This window comes from Mastigoproctus giganteus, chromosome 2 (assembly GCF_048544385.1).
Source record: "Mastigoproctus giganteus isolate SK-2022 chromosome 2, ASM4854438v1, whole genome shotgun sequence".
NCBI lineage: Eukaryota > Metazoa > Arthropoda > Arachnida > Uropygi > Thelyphonidae > Mastigoproctus > Mastigoproctus giganteus.
In genome coordinates this window covers 196,396,966-196,414,940 of record NC_143576.1, presented here as the reverse complement: position 1 = coordinate 196,414,940, position 17,975 = coordinate 196,396,966, and the positions used below count along the sequence as shown (strand labels likewise).

General features: G+C 35.3%; 1 protein-coding gene across 1 annotated transcript in view; it reads left to right on the top strand.

Annotated features, from left to right (window-relative positions):
* Positions 1-17,975, top strand: part of fus (epithelial splicing regulatory protein fusilli) — a 169,795-nt gene that overhangs the window by 41,100 nt on the left and 110,720 nt on the right. The window contains exon 2 of the mRNA XM_090389689.1: positions 3,818-3,961. Within this exon, the coding sequence (XP_090245815.1) occupies positions 3,818-3,961 (144 nt within the window). The remainder of the gene's footprint in view (positions 1-3,817; positions 3,962-17,975) is intronic.

Genomic DNA, 17,975 nt, shown 5'->3' with positions numbered 1-17,975 from the left:
TCATTCTCAGGCGTAGGTAGTAAGGTTTTTTCGTCCAGAAAAAACAGGCTAATCGACCAGAGAACACGCAATTTACAGACAAAATACACATAGGTATATGTAAGAAATTACCTTGTGACCCTAATATAATAGTTCGGTTTGTTCTGGATTACAAAACCATCGTACCAAAAGTCTTCTACTCCAAGTGGAAAAAAATATATGGCACTAATGTACTGACAATAAACTTATGGAAATTAAGACGCAGTCATCCTTCTGGACTTCCAGTACCAAGAAAAATAAGACAAGAAGTGGTTTTGTGGTCATTTGGACTTACCTATATAACTCATTTTAACCTTCTCAGAAGCAATGATCTTCTGCAATGTACTCACTAACCATACTGTTATTAGAGTAAAATATATTTTACTGGAGTGCCCTAATTATCAACAAGAAAGACGCGAGATATTTTTGTTTCGTAAAATCAACAGAAAAAAATTGCTTCAACATAAAGAATTATATATTATAATGTTAATTAATAATTTTATTATTAATTAGATTATAAAAATATTATGAATAAATAAATGAAATATATTATAAGAATAAAATAAAAATTATTCTTAAATTATATAGAGCTAGGGAGAATATTTTGTTGTCTTTCACGTTGTTTTATTTATTTATTTTTTTTAATTTTCACAATGCACTGGTATTGCATTACTTTCAAACAAATGACATTGCAAAAAAGAAAATAATAATAAATAAAAAATATATATATATGATGATGATTTGCCACTATTTAAAAGATGTAGCAATGGCTAAATAGCAGATAATCTTCTTGGCGACCGAATACCATCTTTAAACGGTTCATCTGCCCACTAGTTTAAAAAAACAAATGTGTCTGAAAGCAGTGCAATACCAGGGAAACTCGTTGTGAAGGCGAAGTTTTTTCTGCAGTTCGAATCCACATTTGCCGTACCTACTTAAGCTACACACGTTCACATTAATGCAACTATAGTAGCAGTAAGCGAATAAGTCATCGTTGATTATGTTGAGAGGGATCGTTAGGTGATGTGTAGAATATTGATCTGGAATAATTAATCTCAAGCACGCAGTGATTTCTGTCACCTTTCCGGAATCAAAATAAAAACTGGAGATATTACGGGGATATCTAGTAAACCTACTAAAGCAAGTTCTTATATCAATTTATACTGAAATATTGTTATTTTCAAATATCATACAGGGCAGTATGTTTTTTTTTTTTTTTTTTTGTTTTTGTATACGGCGACGATTTTATTGTTGAAAAATAAACGATTATTATATTTATAGAAAGAAAGAAAGAACATAGAAAGAACATTTGGATAACATTTGATACTACATACGATATATTAAATGTTACAATTTTCGTTATTAGTATTCCGCTACTTTCATTTTTGTTTGATTCTTTAATTAAATTAAATTTTATGCTTGGTATTTTGGGCTATTTAAATATTATTATTATTATATATTATTGTTTGTTTTAAATTGAAGATTTAATTAATTTGGAAGTAATGCTTTCAGTAGAGTGCGCTGTCTTCCTGCTTTTTTTTTTATAGCTGAATGTTATGTGATGGCGTAATGACGTCTCTGTTATTTCGTGTCGTCTGCTAACATTTAATGCGTATGACGTTTCAAATATTTCGCAAAGTTTTGTTTTTTTATCTACGTATTTATAAAAGCAGCAAAGTACTGTAAGTCATTTAACTGATTTTTCATAAATAATTTTTCCACTTACGTATACCTATATTTAAAGCTTAGTCCTATGATTCTGAGTTCACATTTTTAAGTATCTAAATACAACTCACTCAAAATTGTCACTACTTGAATATTTGTATGAAAATAAGGCTGCAGATGAAAGAATAAAATCAAATCAAATCGCTGTATTAACCAAACCGAGAGAAACTGCGTGAATAGACTCAACACTTCAGAAAGTGTCTGGTCCCTTCATTTGCATGTCTTTTCTTCTAATAAGATACAGATTTTATTTTATATTTTATTTAATCAGTATTGAACCAAAGATGTCCCCACCACTGTGTAGCTAGTCAGCTTGAGGTTAGTTTCTTATTGAGTTCAAAACAGATTTGTTTAAAATCATGCCTATTAAAATTTATGGAAAGAATTTCTGGTGCTGACAATATCTTATCATATTTCGATAGTATATTGCAGTTTTATTTATAAAATAAATCAAATAGTCAAACGACAATTATCAATTAAAAAAAAATTGTTGATTTTTTTTTCCCAACAGAGATTTGCTGATATGTATACAAACATTTAAAGATATAAAAACGAGGTCTTAATGTAATTACTATTCCGTACAAGTTTCATAATGTTATCTTACAAAACAAAAAACGATTTGTCACGTTATTTAATTTCAAGTTCGGTAGAATGCTTTTGCGATTAAACTATACAACATCTGAAATACTCGTAAAATGATAATTTTTAATAAAGTTTTCAGTAAGAATTCGTTGGTAGATAACATAACTTCAGAATAATCCCAATGACTGGTTATTCCTCATTAGGAAGAGAGTTTATAATAATAAAGAGTTTACCAATAAGATATGATGCTTTTAGTAGCTTGCGACAGCATTTGAAAATAATTCAATTAGAATACTTTTTATTAAAATTTAAAAAAAAAGAGAAATTTAGACTTCACTGTTCCATGAAAGTTGGTGTCTCCTTGTAACAAACGTACCTGTCAGATACATCTCTTACTACTGTTCTACTTTTATATTTAGAGATCAAATAGAAAATGAGTGATCGTTGTCCAAAGCTACCAGTCGTCACCGACCGAGTAGTGCACGGTAGAAAAAAGTTGATTATTTGTTAAGTTCCGGGTCTTAGAAGGCACAAGAAAATTAATTAGTCTCTCCCCCCCCGTACTTGCTTTTCTCTTTGGCAATGCTGAGCACAAAAGAAAATCGCATTAATTTTATTTTTTTTTAACACTGCTTTCGCTTATCTAAGGTATTAACAGTATTTATTTAATCATTCAAGGATGTGTTCAGCAGACCTCACATAATTCATTTAGCGGTTTTTAAGTATTATGAGTGATTTTGAATTATATAAAGTATGCTTAATAAAACAGTGGAGGAGGGTCAATGTCTAGTTAAGAGCTGGTATTCGCGCATGCTCTCCATTACATTAACGCATATGCTCGTGAAATATGACAGGAGTAGAGAAAAAATTTAAAAAGAGGGTTGGAATGAAAAATAGGGGGTGAGAAGGAAATAAAATTAAAAACAGAAATGAATGACGGAAAGAAAACGCGTTCCTAACAAATGATAGAAAGAAGAATACAGGCTTTTGAGATTTAGATGGCTAGGCGTGCCCAGTGGGTACAAATGTTAGGAATGCAACGGAACATTCATGTAATCATAAAGAAGACATCTAAGGTTGTCAGTAGACTTAAGAATAACCACAGTGCTCGTGTAATTCCTCATTAAGACGAGATAGTTTATATTTTACCATCATGGTTATTCAATTTTTATTCAGATTTTTATCGTAACTCTTTAAACCGGTGGTTGATTAACACACCGACGCCCTTTCATTCAGAGACATTATCATTCTTAAAACTTAAATTTAGAAATAAATTAAACACTTCAGATTCATTAAATACTAAGAAAAAAAAAACTTTTTGTGGGTTGAAATTTAAATTTTTGTTAGAGACAGTAATTTGAAAATTCTACAATTTCCTTTTTTATGTTAATTATATTAACCGTGCCAATTACTCGTAAAATCTAAAGGTTATGCTTTATCAGTTTATATAATTCTTCTCTCCTTCCTTCCCTTTATTTTTTACTGATTTTAGGTGGTAGCGGCTCAACAACATCTGGTGAAACCTCGGAGTGCAGACGTTAATGAAAACCTACTCTCTGAAGTGTGCCGTAATGAAGTAGGATTGAACGAGGAACAGATAAAGAACGGACATCCACTAGAGCAGGTTGTGGAACAGGTACGTCTGTCACATGACTAGATTACTCACGGTTAATGCACATATCCTGGTAGCTCTTCTCCGCCTTGTGTGCGTCTCATCTGGCCGTCTATGTCATTCGCCGCGTTCATTTGTTTACTGATAACACGCGTAGTGTTTTAATATCTTTCTACTGATCCTTTTAAAATAAAGTTTTCGGTTATGGGGTTAAAAAGGTGGCTAGAAATTGTTATGAGCTTAATTTTTATATAGTAAATATAATTCTAAGTAATAAGAGGTTATTATAGTGATAATACAATAAAAATTATAAGATTTTATATATGTTGAAAATCGATAACAAATATGAAAATTTGAAACTTAAATTAAATTTAATTTAATATTAAATTTTAATATTAAAATATTTAAAATATTATTAAATTAAAATATTTGACCATATTATATAATGATCATTTAAATCAACACGAATGTCTTCTTGGGATATATAATAATTTTTAATAAATAAGAATTTATGATTTATACTAAAATTTATGTTGAAATCTTTTATATTAGCATTAGTAAAAATTTTAGACTCATAGTTATGGAACTCAGAGTTTAGGACATGATACTAAAGCTATAAAACATTGCTGTAGGACAGAGCTTCATTTTGTACGTAGCAATGAGCAAACTGGCTTCGCTACTAAATGCATTGATCTCATATTGTGGAGGCCCTCCATCACGAGTTGTTCTAGTATTGCACTGCTCAACAGGAGAAGTGTAATACTGTATGGCTATTTATTTAAAATGTATCCATTGCCTACCGGAATACATTTTAAATAAATAACAATGTACTTCTACTTTGGAGCAGTGCTTTTTATTTAGAAGCGAATCCAGTTTGCTCATTGCTACCTACAGAATTAGGCTTTGCCCTGCAATAATGTTCTATAGCTTTATTAACATGAGGGGTTTTTTTGCCCTAAACTTTAGAATTCTTTACTTGGGTAGTGGGGGAGAGTGATGCAGTGGGGTTCTTGGGGGAAGTATTCCCCCAAGGGGGAAATATCCTCCTGGGATAAAGTGCTAAGTTAGATTTCTATCCTTTCTTACCTCCTTCTTACATAAAATTCCCTTCCTGTGAAAACGTCTAATTCAAGACCGGGTTGTCGAACATTGCTGGAACAAACTTCCATCTGTCGTTGTGAGTTGATAGGTTAAATAAATTTAAGGAGGAACTGGACAAACATTTAGAGGGAATTGTTTTGTAAAATTTTTTTTTTTGGCTGATGCTGCATACACTTGCTTTCTTGCATCACATGCCACTACTACTACTACATAGCTTGAATTAAAGGGTTTTTTTATGAATATTCTCAAAAACATTAGAGATTTCATAAATTGAAAAAGTTTAAAAACTGGAAAAGCACAGGCTGGAACTATTCGTGAGACATAACATTTTAGCATTCCTTCACGAGTATTGTGATAAATACAGTGCGCAGTGCAGCGTGATTGTGTTGTCCTCATTTTTTGATTATATATATATATTTATTTATTTTGATGAAATATAATTCATCGGCTTGCTCGAGGTGGAGGAGAAGGGAAATCAGGTTAATACATTTCTTACATCCGAAATTTGCAAAATATTTTTTATTCTTTGACTTCATTTTGATAGATTGACTGCACTACCGTAGTATATATGGTTATTATTATTATTTTTTTTTTTACTGTAAAAATTCCTTTCCTGATTACCAAAACCCATTCTCATTTTTAACTCTCTCAACGACAACATTTTGTCGTAGTGCGCCCAATATTATTAATTACATTTCCTGGTAATGAAAGAAATATTATGTGTTTTAGTTGTTAATTTATAATTAATACATGTTGTTATTATGAAAGCAAAGGATTTTTTCCAAATAATGTATGTTGTCGGTATGCCAACAGTCCTGGTACCTTTTGTTACACTTGTGAAAAATTTAAGTCAGGAAACCAGAGGTAAAGAATTAGTGGCGTAACTAGGGTGAGGCAGATGGGGCACGTGCCCTGAACGCAAAATTTGGGGGACACCTTTTTATGGTTAAATAAAAAGTTCCAAAAGAACAGTTTTCAAAAATTCCAAAAGAACAGTTTTCAAGGGATGCCATTTTTTTTTATTTGCCCTGGGTCCCATAACCCTAGTTACGCCAATATAAAGAATCAGACTTTTACAAGAAAGCTAATCATGCGTATTTTGGTTATCTATGGTTAGAATTAGGAAAAAAGACAAATCATCGATAAAACATGTCTGCCATCAGTGTGTCGAAAATACGAAACAATGGGTTAATGGAAAACAAAAATCTCTTGCACTTGTGATACACCAAATGCAATTAAAAATGTCTGATAATTAATGTGATTATTGAATTCTTTGAAATGAAGATTTAAAAAAAAAAAAAAAAGCTGCCGAAATCCAGAAACAAACGTTAAACTTTTAACTTTCATTCTGACATGATGAATTTACTTCCTGGATTCTTTCCCCTCCCCCCAATTCTTTTTGAGTTGGCCAACTAGAAGACTTTGATTTTGATGGGGGTTTTTTTTTCCATTATTTACAATTAAACGAAACGAAATTGTATTCCTCTTTAAAAGATATCGATAATAAAATAAGTCATAAAATTTAAGTTACCGAACTCATAAAATTAATTAGAAAAAATTAATAAGTTTATAAAAATTCGATTTAATTTGTAATTTCCTACTGATGGATGCATTTACTATTCCTTTAAAATCCTATGCGTGTAATGAAATACTTAAAAACATGCATGTTTTTTTTAATTTTTTTAACTTTTTTAAACTTTCATTTATAAATATGTCTTATGTTTCCTTGGATAGGAAGCAGTGGCGAAGCCAAGTTGTGGAATGGGAGAGTTCAAAATCGATGTGATTGGGGAGAGACAGGTAGAAAAGTGCTATTTTCGGATAAATTTATATCTAAAAGTCAGTTTTTAACCAATTAGCCAACGAAATTGTCTTTTAATAGCTTAAAAGATTTTTAGTTGTTTGCGGATATATTAAAAAAAAAACAAGGAAGAATTTCCCTGTTTTTTTAACGAATTTAAAAATGTTCTAATTATTTTCCTTCACAGCTTACGTGAATGAACGGTTCTATTTACCCCAGAAATAATTTAAGATTCAAACTGTTAAAAGAATGATATATAAATTTCAACAGCAGTATTGGAAAGTGAGGTGAAGTCGTAGAAATAAGCTCGTAAAAAAGGCAGAACAAGTATAGTGAATATAAAAGATATTCTTTAATCCGTTGGCCTAAATACGTGATTTGCAGACATGCATGATGTAATGAGAATTACCACAGCCAAACCTGTACCAAGCTCGTACAGTTACTTGGTAATTATTCCGCCTTGTTCCCAGTACACAATATCGTGGAAGCAAGCAACCAGTAGTAACGGTTAAAATTTTGGACAGGTAAAATATAAGGTACGATAACTGGGAGACAAGTGGCCAAGTATGAATTAGCAAGTAGGACATCGAGCTACGTCAGTAAAACTGGGATTGGAAGGGGGGAAATGTATAGCTGAGTGTACTGGTCATATGTTCTTGTTACAAAGTAGTTTACCTTTAGGCTACACAACTTTTTTTTTTTTTTTTTCAGTGGTCAGGGATCGCTTGAAGGGAGCAGAAAATAGTTCGCATATTTGTGTTAGTTGAGTAGCCACCAAAATGCAGTCCCTTATCTCAAGCTTTGGTTAACGATACCTGTGGTTCACATTCTCTTGCCTTAATCATGTTTGTTAGAGATGCCTGGAGGTAATTACGGAATGTTAATTTTTATAGAAGGAAAGTTAACTAGCCACCCAGTGTTTCCGCACTCAGCTAAATTATCAACCCGGAGTTTCCTGAAACAGCCATCTTTTGTTTGTTGCACTAGTATACATAAAGATTAAAAATAATTCGTATCAAGTTATATAATTGATATCAGTTTTAGAGTTCTGTAACCGGAGAGGTTTTATTTATTTAACTTTTTAAATCTAACAAACTTTTGCAGGTTGATATAAGCTCCAGTCATATCCCTTCTGTGTCCGAGTTTGTAATGGATAGGATTCTTGATGGTTTCTTGCCACAGGAAAAGTGAAGTACATATAATCGCACATGTTATAAACGTAAACCTTATATATATACTGACCTACTAAAATTCATGGGAGGCTTGTTATGAACAAAAGTGTATTTATTCAAATAAATTAACAACGCATTGGCCCATCATAGTAACTACTTCAATAAGTTTTGGAAGACTTTCTGCTAGAAAGCTGGTGGTATTGTTCCCCATTCATCTTCATCCTTTAAAGCATTCATGGGATCCACTAACGAAGAGGACGTCCTGGTGTTGCCCTAATTCTGAATTTCAACTATCCCAGAGATGTTCAGTTGGACTGAGAGTAGAGCTCTTTGTTGGCCGGTAAAATGTTTTCCTGTTATTCTCTTAAAACTACATATTCACAATAGAAACCTTGCTTTGTGATATGGTGCCTCTCGTATTGGAAGATGTAAGATCCGCTTCTATAAAATTGCCAGGGCACAGAGAATTGTCCAGAATATTGGAGAGAATTGTCCAGTAGGCCGCAGCATTCATGGTTCCATGTACTATGACCAGTGTACCTATTCCATACTACGAGAATCATTTCCAGACAATCTCCTCCTCTCAACTACAGAGTTGGGAGGATTCGATCAGATTGGAAGAGCGTTAAGTAGGACTTTCGCTCCACAGGATCGATTTCTATTGAGTCACAATCTAGGTTCGATGCGCCTTGCACAATGCCATGTGCATTTGTTTTTGTTATCTAAAACTTGTGGGCTGCAACTCTTCTGTGAATATTCATGACATGCAGCTCTCCACCTATCGCGGAAACACAAGTTTGCTTTTGGCTGTTCGCAACTCCAGAAACTCAGATTCTCAAGGGTCTGGTGGTGAGATGAGGTAAACCATTCCGCTCGAGGTGCCTTTCCTGTTGGTTAGTATTTTATGCCTACCCGAGTAGTAGCACTCACAGATATTTTACTGTTCCCCTTTGAAACCGTACATGACAACCAAGCACCGTCCCGCATCTGAAACTGTGCTAGCTTTTTCTGTACACTCATTGTCTGACGTACACGCTTCAAATGAATTTCGAGCTAATGCTGATCTATTTTTTTAGATCAGCATTGCATTTGCATATTTCTAAGAAATATGCAAACCAAAATATTGCATTTGCATATTTCTTAGACATACATAATTTATTACAGTCAGAGGGGGTGTCGCTTAAATTTTTGTACGATGATGCATATTTTCAGAATTGCGTCAGAAGCCATATTTTCTGATTTATCTATGAAGCTTCCTTACAGAACTTGAGATTATAGCTTCAGCCCCTGTTAGTACCTCACCTGTTATTGTTTTTAGTTCAGCATTGGGTTCAGTGTAGCACTGATAGGTGCATATCTACCCGCTCATTAATCCATTCTCATCAAAAGCGATGACATTGAAATGGCTGTCTGGGTGATGATAATACTGCATTACATTACTGAAGGTAATGATTTAACCAGTCATCTCAAGGCGTACGTTGCTCTCAGTTAATATTTTATGCCTACCTTGGGCAGTTCTGCATTACATTGAATATATAATGCATTACATCTAATGTGCTGTGTATTAACCGCTGTCATTGTTGGCATGATGCACTATTATGGACACGTTACCTGTACAATAGAGATTATAATTAATAAAAAATAAAAGCTTTTTCTTTATCTACTAGGATCTCATGGGAGCCAATACAACCAAACTTTCTTTGACTCACGGGGAAGATTAACCGATGTGTTTAGATCCTAAATTTTGATTTTTGGAATACTGGATAACTCCAGTATGTAGTGATCCAGCAATTCACTTGATTTCCTCTTCATCCAGGGAGAAGGCGTTTGTATCTTTTAAACGCCAAAGCAACTAAGGCCCTGCGACATCCTTGGTAATAGCGTGTATTCTTCGGTTGGGTTTACTATAATTATGCAGTCCTCGTCCGAAATGGACTAATTCGGCCGTATTGTAAAAAAAATAATAATAGTAATAAATAAATAAAAACAGTTAAGTTCCTTTCGAGACGAGGTGGTAGCACTCCATTACTAATTAGCAGTAAATCCTTTGTTGAGAAACTTTTTTTTTGGTTGTTGAGTATTAAAGCAACTTTTAGTTATAATGTTGCAATATGCATTTGAAAGCATTGATTTTTTTGTTTGCACTTTGGGATGGCCACATTGGATCAGAGAGAGAGAGAGAGAGAGAGAGTATTGCTGTATCAACAAGAATTATTTGTGATATCAACCTCACTGAAGTTGTACCATAGGATGAGACACAATCCTATGCTACACTTAAGGTGGTAGAAAATGAAAAAGATCTGTGAGAAATTTACAGTCAGATATGAAATTATCTGAGCAATGCAGACAGGCTGCCAGGGCAGGTCATGGGGTTTTGTCAATGATATATAGGAATTTTGCTAGCTGGGAAAAGGAGATGATTGTCCCTCTGTATGGCAATGGACAGGCCACGCCTTGAGTACTGAGTACAGATCTGGAGGCCCCATTTTAGGAAGGGTGTAGATTTGCTTGAGCGTGTACAGAGAAGGGCAACAAGATTGGTGAGGGCAATGAAGGGATCCTCTTACCAAGAGAGGCTTAAGTTCTGCAAATTGCAATAGCTGGAGACTAGGCACCTGCGCGCCGATCTGATTGAGGTGTGTAAGGCCTTGAATGGGTTGAGCACGGTGAATTCTGAAGGGATTCTTTCACTTGTTCAGATTACGAACCTAAGGGGGCATAAATTCAAATTAAGGAAAGACAGATGTAGAATAGATGTTTGGAAATTTGCCTTTAGCCAGCGGGTGGTTAATTGCTGGAACAAACGTCCATCTGTCGTTGTGGAAGTTGATAGGTTAAATAAATTTAAGGAGAAACTGGACAAACATTTAGAGGGAATGGTTGTGTGAATTTTTTTTTTGGCTGATGCTGCATAAGCTCATACACTTGCTTTCTTGCATCACATGCCACTACTACTATTACTACCATCTCTTGGACTCGGACATGCGGCTTGAGTAACTCTATTCTTTCACCTTGATTAGTCAGCTAATAAGTACTTCAGTATGAAACCAGTTTATCTTAAAATAAGACGTTACATGAGGTAATTAATGTATTATTTGGAATTTTGCATACTTCCCCTCTCCTTTCCTTAACAAGGTGCTGTTTCCTTGAACTGGTGTTTAGTTTAATAACTGCAATTTTAGTAGGTGTGTATGACATGTTGAAGTGTAGTCTTTTCCGATAATGGATTCGAAGCTTGGTCTTTAATGCAAGGGATATGTGTTATGCTTATGTACATTTATGTTTGTATACCTTGCATTTCATGTAGGAATATTACAATTTGATAGTGTTGTGGTTTGATTTGTGCTTCTGTGCTAAGATGTAAATACAGAAACTTTCACGTAGATCACTATAAAGCGATTATGCTATTTTAAGTCATTATTTTTTTATAGTTATCTCTGCACTGAATATTTTATGAAATTATTTTGGGTGTGTTGAGATTCAGATTTTATTTATGCACCAAAATTGATAATCGAGCATCATGTTTTGGAAAGTTTTAAAATGAATTGGTCTTTGATGAAAGATCCAGCTTTCGTATTTATTATTCCCGGTATTCGGTGTTTTTTTTTTTTTTCGATAATAAAATTCTAAGTTTTTTATATATCTGTTCCTTTCCAAGAGTTAGTGATTTCGAACAGCTTTTTATTTAAGGTTCACGGATTATACAACTGATTTCAGTGTAATTTATGTCTGCAGAAAAACTTCAATAACTTTGCACACTTTACATACTGCCCTATTCAAAACATCAATTTCAATGGATACTTTAATTATCATACCTTCATTGCGTTCTTAATTTTATTGTATTTTTTAATTTTTTATGTTGTTCCAAAACGTATTTCCTGTGAGACATGAGAAATCGATTTTTATGGACTGTTTTATGATAACCACAAATACGAAAGGTAGAAAACCGGCAGTACCGTGCATAGGTTGAAGGCCTGTAAAGATAGATAGAAATATATATTAGTTCTATGAGTTAGGAGTTTGACAGTGAATAGATGTTAGCTGGTTGAGATATGTTTGGACTGTTTTGGAGCAGTGGTAGAATTACAGATGCCAGTTCGGAAAACTACCTATGTTATATATTTCCTCGTGAGAAAGACTTACCCTCTAATCAAGACCAGCAGACTCAATATCATCTGTAGTGCAAAATAGCTGTTTGATTGATATATGAACTAATGAACTGACACATTCTCTAAATTGGGGGTATTATATTAATGCTGTATATGATGTCATCAGTACCCTGGCAGACGATTGATACTGTATATGATGTTATCAGTACGCTGGAAGACGATCCCTGGCCATGCCAGGAGTGGTAACCAACTAGTAGTTTATGTTAGAAATTACCTGTTCAGCATTGCAATAGGTGGTGGGGTTGCTAGGAAAACTGGCTACGACCGCCTTCTTTAATAAATAAATATATAGGAAAGGCAGTCCGCGCGGAATAGCACAGTGGTTATATTCACCGTCCTCCCCACCCCTGGTTGTAAAGACCTGGTTCGAATCCTGGCAACGATGCGAGGAACTATTATGGGAATTTTTCACTTCGTGGCTGCGTTAATCGGTCTCCGATGTGGACAGCAAGGTTTTTCATGTAGAGATCCAGCAAATAAATTAGAGAACACACAATTAATGGGCGATTAATACACGTGGGCAAATGAATTAGTTTTCGGATGGCCCTAGTGTGACTCTTTTTTTAATAGAAAAGGCATACAGTGGAAGTTGAACATTCATATGAGAGCGTTCATGAGCGAAGGCTCATTAAGTAACCTCGATTATCTTTTTTGGACAGTCTAGATGCTTGAAAGAGGTTTTGGAGATTACACCGGATGCGGGAAAAATATTTCATGTTAAGATGGATTTCAGATTTGCACAAAGTGAGTAGTTATTCAGAAGAAAAGTAACGCCAAGGGCGAGAAAGAAAACCCAGCTTTCTTGATTCAGAGTAGGCGATATTTTGTGATGTGCTAAGAGAGAAATCAGGATAATCCCCAATAAAGAGATGTGTGATGTTGATTTTTTCTAGAAATCTGAATATTATCAAAGATGAAAAAGGGAGTAGCAGACTCTGTTTTTCTAGAAATAACACATCAATGAGTTTTAGAAGAACTGAATAACCTAGATCTTTTTGCCCCATTGAAGAATTACTTGGAAATTGGTATTTAAGAAAATTTCGGCGGGTATTCAAGAAGTTGAAGATGTTCAAGATGTTCGTGCAGAGCAAAGTTTTTTTTTTATTGGTAAAACTATGGATAGCATTTCCATTCAATGGAAGAAGGTCGTTAATATATACAAAGGAAAAGAATGGGAGAAAGAAACGGAACCTTGGGGAACAACAGAATTAGAACACAGGGAGCTGTCCACCAGTACCCGCAGTGAGCGGTCAGAGAGAAAACTGGACACCCATTTTTTAAACCAAGGTTAGATAAAGGACGATATTTTAGGGCGGAATGAGGAATAAAGAATCTCATCCCTGCAAGAATAATTCCATTGACATTTTGAGTAAACATGTAGAATCGTGAAATTTAAAATAGTAATTCAACCAAGGAAAAGCGGAACAGAAATCACGCAGATCATTCCCATTTCTTCAAATGTCAAAGGATATGAAGTTGAGAATGGTCATGCGAAAGATTCCATTGGAAAGAAGGCAATCACAGACTGTGATCTGGAGGATCGCTAACATTAACTCTGTTCTTAGAAGGGTTGTTGGTGAGGAAATACCAGTTAATAGCTAGTTAGGTGTGTGTGTGTTAGATCTAAAATAACTTAGGCTATGAGATATGCGTATACGAGATATCTTGTATTGTGTCTAACTGTGTGTGTTCACATTAGCATTATTAGAGGCATACGATGCAAGAAAGCAAGCTTATGCAGCATCAGCCAAAAAAAAAAAAAAAAAAACCCTCCCATTTCATCCCTCCATTCGTTCCAAATGCCTGTCCAGCTCAGCCTTAAATTTATTTAGGCTATTAGCTTCCACAACAAAAGATGGAAGCCTGTTCCACCAATCAACTATACCCGCTGGGTAAAGGCAAATTTCCGCACATCTATTCTACAACTATCTTTCCTCAATTTGAAACTATGGCCCTTCAGGTTCTTAGTCTGAGCAAGACGAAGAATCCTGATGATGCTGATGATGGGATTCATCAGCATTCAGCTTACTCATCCCATTCAAGGCCTTATACACCTCAATCATATCACCTCGCAGGTGACTACTCTTCAGGTGCTGCAATTTGCAGAATTTAAGCCTTTCTTGGTAAGAGCACCCCTTTGTTCCCCTCACCAATCTTGTTGCCTTTCTTTGTACTCGTTCTAGCAACTGTACATCTTTCCTAAAATGAGGCATCCAGACCTGTACACAGTACTCTAGGTGTGGCCTGACCATTGCCCTGTATAACGGGATTATCACCTCCCTGTCCCTGCTAGCAAAATTCCTATATATCATTGACAAGACTCCATGACCTGCCCTGGCAGCCCGTCTTGCACTGTTCAGCGAACATCATATTTGGCTGCACAATTACCCCCCCCCCAGGTCTTTTTCACTTTCCACTTCCCTGAGTGTAGTACCACCCAGTTGGTACGTTTCTCTTCGGTTTTTGCTACCCATATGCAGTACTTTGCATTTGTCAATGTTAAACTCCACTTGCCACTTCTCAGTCCATTTTCACAACTTATCTAGATCCAGTCGGAGTAACATACTATCATTACTGTCGTTAACAACCCTGCCAACCTTGGTATCATCTGTAAACTTGGACATTAAACCTGATATACCTTCATCAATAGGCGCCTCCGTAGCCAGGTGGGCAGGAGGAGCAGTGTGTAGCACATGCTTCTTGATTAGACCGGGGTTCGAGCCCGTGACCACCAAATACGGAGGATGCGGAAAGGTCAGGGAATGACCACCGCATATCCCCGGAGCAATATGCCCTTAGTTGCTAATGCTCCTAAAAACCAAATAACAACAACATCCTTCATCAATATCATTGATAAATATGCAAAACAACAATGGGCCCAACACCGAACCTTGGGAAACTCCACTAATAACATTTGTCCACGAGGAGTAGTGTCCATTGATTACCGCTCTCTGTTGTCTCCCACTCAACCACTTTATCCATTGTAGTAGCTTATACTTGATTCCGTACCTCTTCAATTTGTACAGCAGTCTTACATGTGCAACAGTATCAAAAGCTTTCCTGAAATCCAAGTATATGATATCAAAATTATTTTTGGCATTCAGTTCCTTTGTGACCACATCATAGTAACCAATCACATTGGTCAGACAAGACCTCCCTTTGACAAACCCATGCTGTGTCTTAACTATTACTGCAGTCTTGTCTAGATGATCCTGCAATGCTTCTTTAACCAGTGATTCCATTATTTTTCCCGGAACACAAGTTAATGTAACAGGTCCGTAGTTACTTGTGTCACCTTTTCAACCTCCTTTGTGAATTGGTGATACATTTGCACCCTCCAGTCCATGGGAACCTCCCCTGAGTCCAAGGAAGCTCTCATAGGGCGTATTTATGTCGTGGTGATACTAATAAAGTAGCATGACCACCACATACCTGCTTGAAAAGGCCACAGAAAGTTCATAGAATCCTGTTTTCGCTGGATTCGATTCGGACTTTTTCAGAGGGGTAATAAGTATAAAGATCGACCTAATCTGAGGTCTTCTCTGGTTAGTATAAATTGTTGTGAATTATATCGTTTAGTGATAATGTGGAGTACATTGCTTTAGAAGGCAGTATACTGATACCGAGTTCAATAGCAACTTATGTATATGTACTGTAATATTTTATTTTTAGTAGTTACAAAATTTATTGTGATGAACATCATTCTTCCTAATCTACCTGACCACCCATGGATCTGGTTGTATAATAATTTTATTGCACTCGCGTTGATCGCAAATTTTAGTTCGACGAAGAGCTCTTTTTGATAATCAGAGTTTTTAATAATAATTTGCCAAGCTCTATTATAATTGCAAAGTGTTCACTACTCATTATGACCTGTAATCTCTAAGCTGTGGATATCAGTTCTTGATATATGACGCTTAGAGGGAGGGTCATCAATATTCAGAATATAGACACGCCGAAGCTCCATAAGAAAAATGTGTTTGAACCACCTATTTGTTCCACAAACAACAGAGAAATAGTTCTCGGTACTTGTAGATTAGGTATAAAAAATGCGCATGTTTCGCACCACTTGGCGTACCTGCATGTACAGTCGCTATATATGGACAGACCACATCACTCTTTCAAGGTCATTAACTTTTCCAGTTCATTTCGCCCATTTTGCATGACGTCACGGATTTGCTACTGTGAGCATTCTGTGCATAGGGGTGTGAGGTCAGGGGGCTTTGATTTCTTTGATTCCTTCAGATATAAATAAGCATGAATAGCGTTTTTTTTTTTTTTTTCCTATTTTTGAATTATCTGGAAGTAATTACCAGGAGATTAATGCCTAGCTATTGTTAGTTGTAAAAGCTATCTTGTACAAGATATCTCTAAAGGATTCCAAAGAAGGCGCTGTTTCCAGAAAGATAATCTCGCTATTGCGAACTTAATACCAAGGAAAAATAAGTTACGAAGGATTGGGTCAATGCCAAGAGAGCTCAGACCACGAGGCGTCAGCAAATAGGTCTGCAAATTGCATATGTTTCAAGACCTGTTTGTGTTTTTGCGAGATAAAAAAGGTGTGTGGGGGGGGGGGGCGTGAAATCCCGACTAAAGTCCTTTTTTTTCTTCCTATTTTTGAATTATCTGGAAGTAATTACCAGGAGATTAATACCTAGCTATTGTTAGTTTTAAAAGCTATCTTGTACAAGATATCTCTAAGGGATTCTAAAGAAGGCGCTGTTTCCAGAAAGATAATCTCGGCATTGCGAACTTAATACCAAGGAAAAATAAGTTACGAAGGATTGGGTTAATGCCAGGAGAGCTCAGACCACGAGGCGTCAGCAAATAGGGTCTGCAAATTACATATGTTTAAAGACCCGTTTGTGTCTTTGTGAGATAAAAAAAAGGGGAAAAAATCTCGACTAAAGTCCTAACCCTTCGCCAGAGATTGGTTAAGCCCTCTCTTGAAAGGCTTTACTAAGTTACTGATATAAATATCAATGTACAGTGCACTGTTTATTAAATTTACTGATACAGGATAATTCCCAATAAAGAGATGTGTGTCGTTGATCTTTCCTAGAAATCTGAATATTATCAAAGATGAGCAAGGGAGTACTTGTAAATTATCTGCTCAGTTTTAATAATTTATTTCATCGACTGGATTCGAATCTAGACTTTCTCAAGCTGGCAACAAAAGACAGTAATTCAGAAGAGGAAAGCAAATTTTAACAAAAAGCAGTAAGGTAAAGGTCCTTACCTTACTGCGAGAATCACTGTTCCATGATCTGCGCATACTTGTAGTTCACACGGTACAAACTAATATTTCACGCATCAATAGCATGAAGCTGTTTGACCAGTCTTTTACTCATTTTCCTAATTAGAATAAGATTAAATGTTTCAAGTGGTGTTACTGTTGAAATTCTTTTTATCTAACATACAATCTCATGATTTGTTCACTTGCCTACCAGTTTGAGAAAAATCTTTCTCTTTATTATTATTTTATTTTTTTTGTTTTTGTTCTTTCACATTTTAGTGATTTCAGTTTAATTTTATAGCTTGTCGATTAAAATAATCCATATCCGGGTTCATTTGCATATGTAGATATATAGGACTAAAACCAGTCTTACCAATCGAACGACATTCTAGAGTCAGTAGATCTTCAAGGAGAGCAAGAGTAGCCGAGCAACTTAAAAAAAAAAAGAAACGAAAAAAAAAAAAAAAAAAAGAATGCGTTCTCATTTTGTACTGGTTCAGGTGGCAGACAGTGACGTGTCATGTCAGACAGCATCAAAGTTCATGGCCTTAGCAAACAG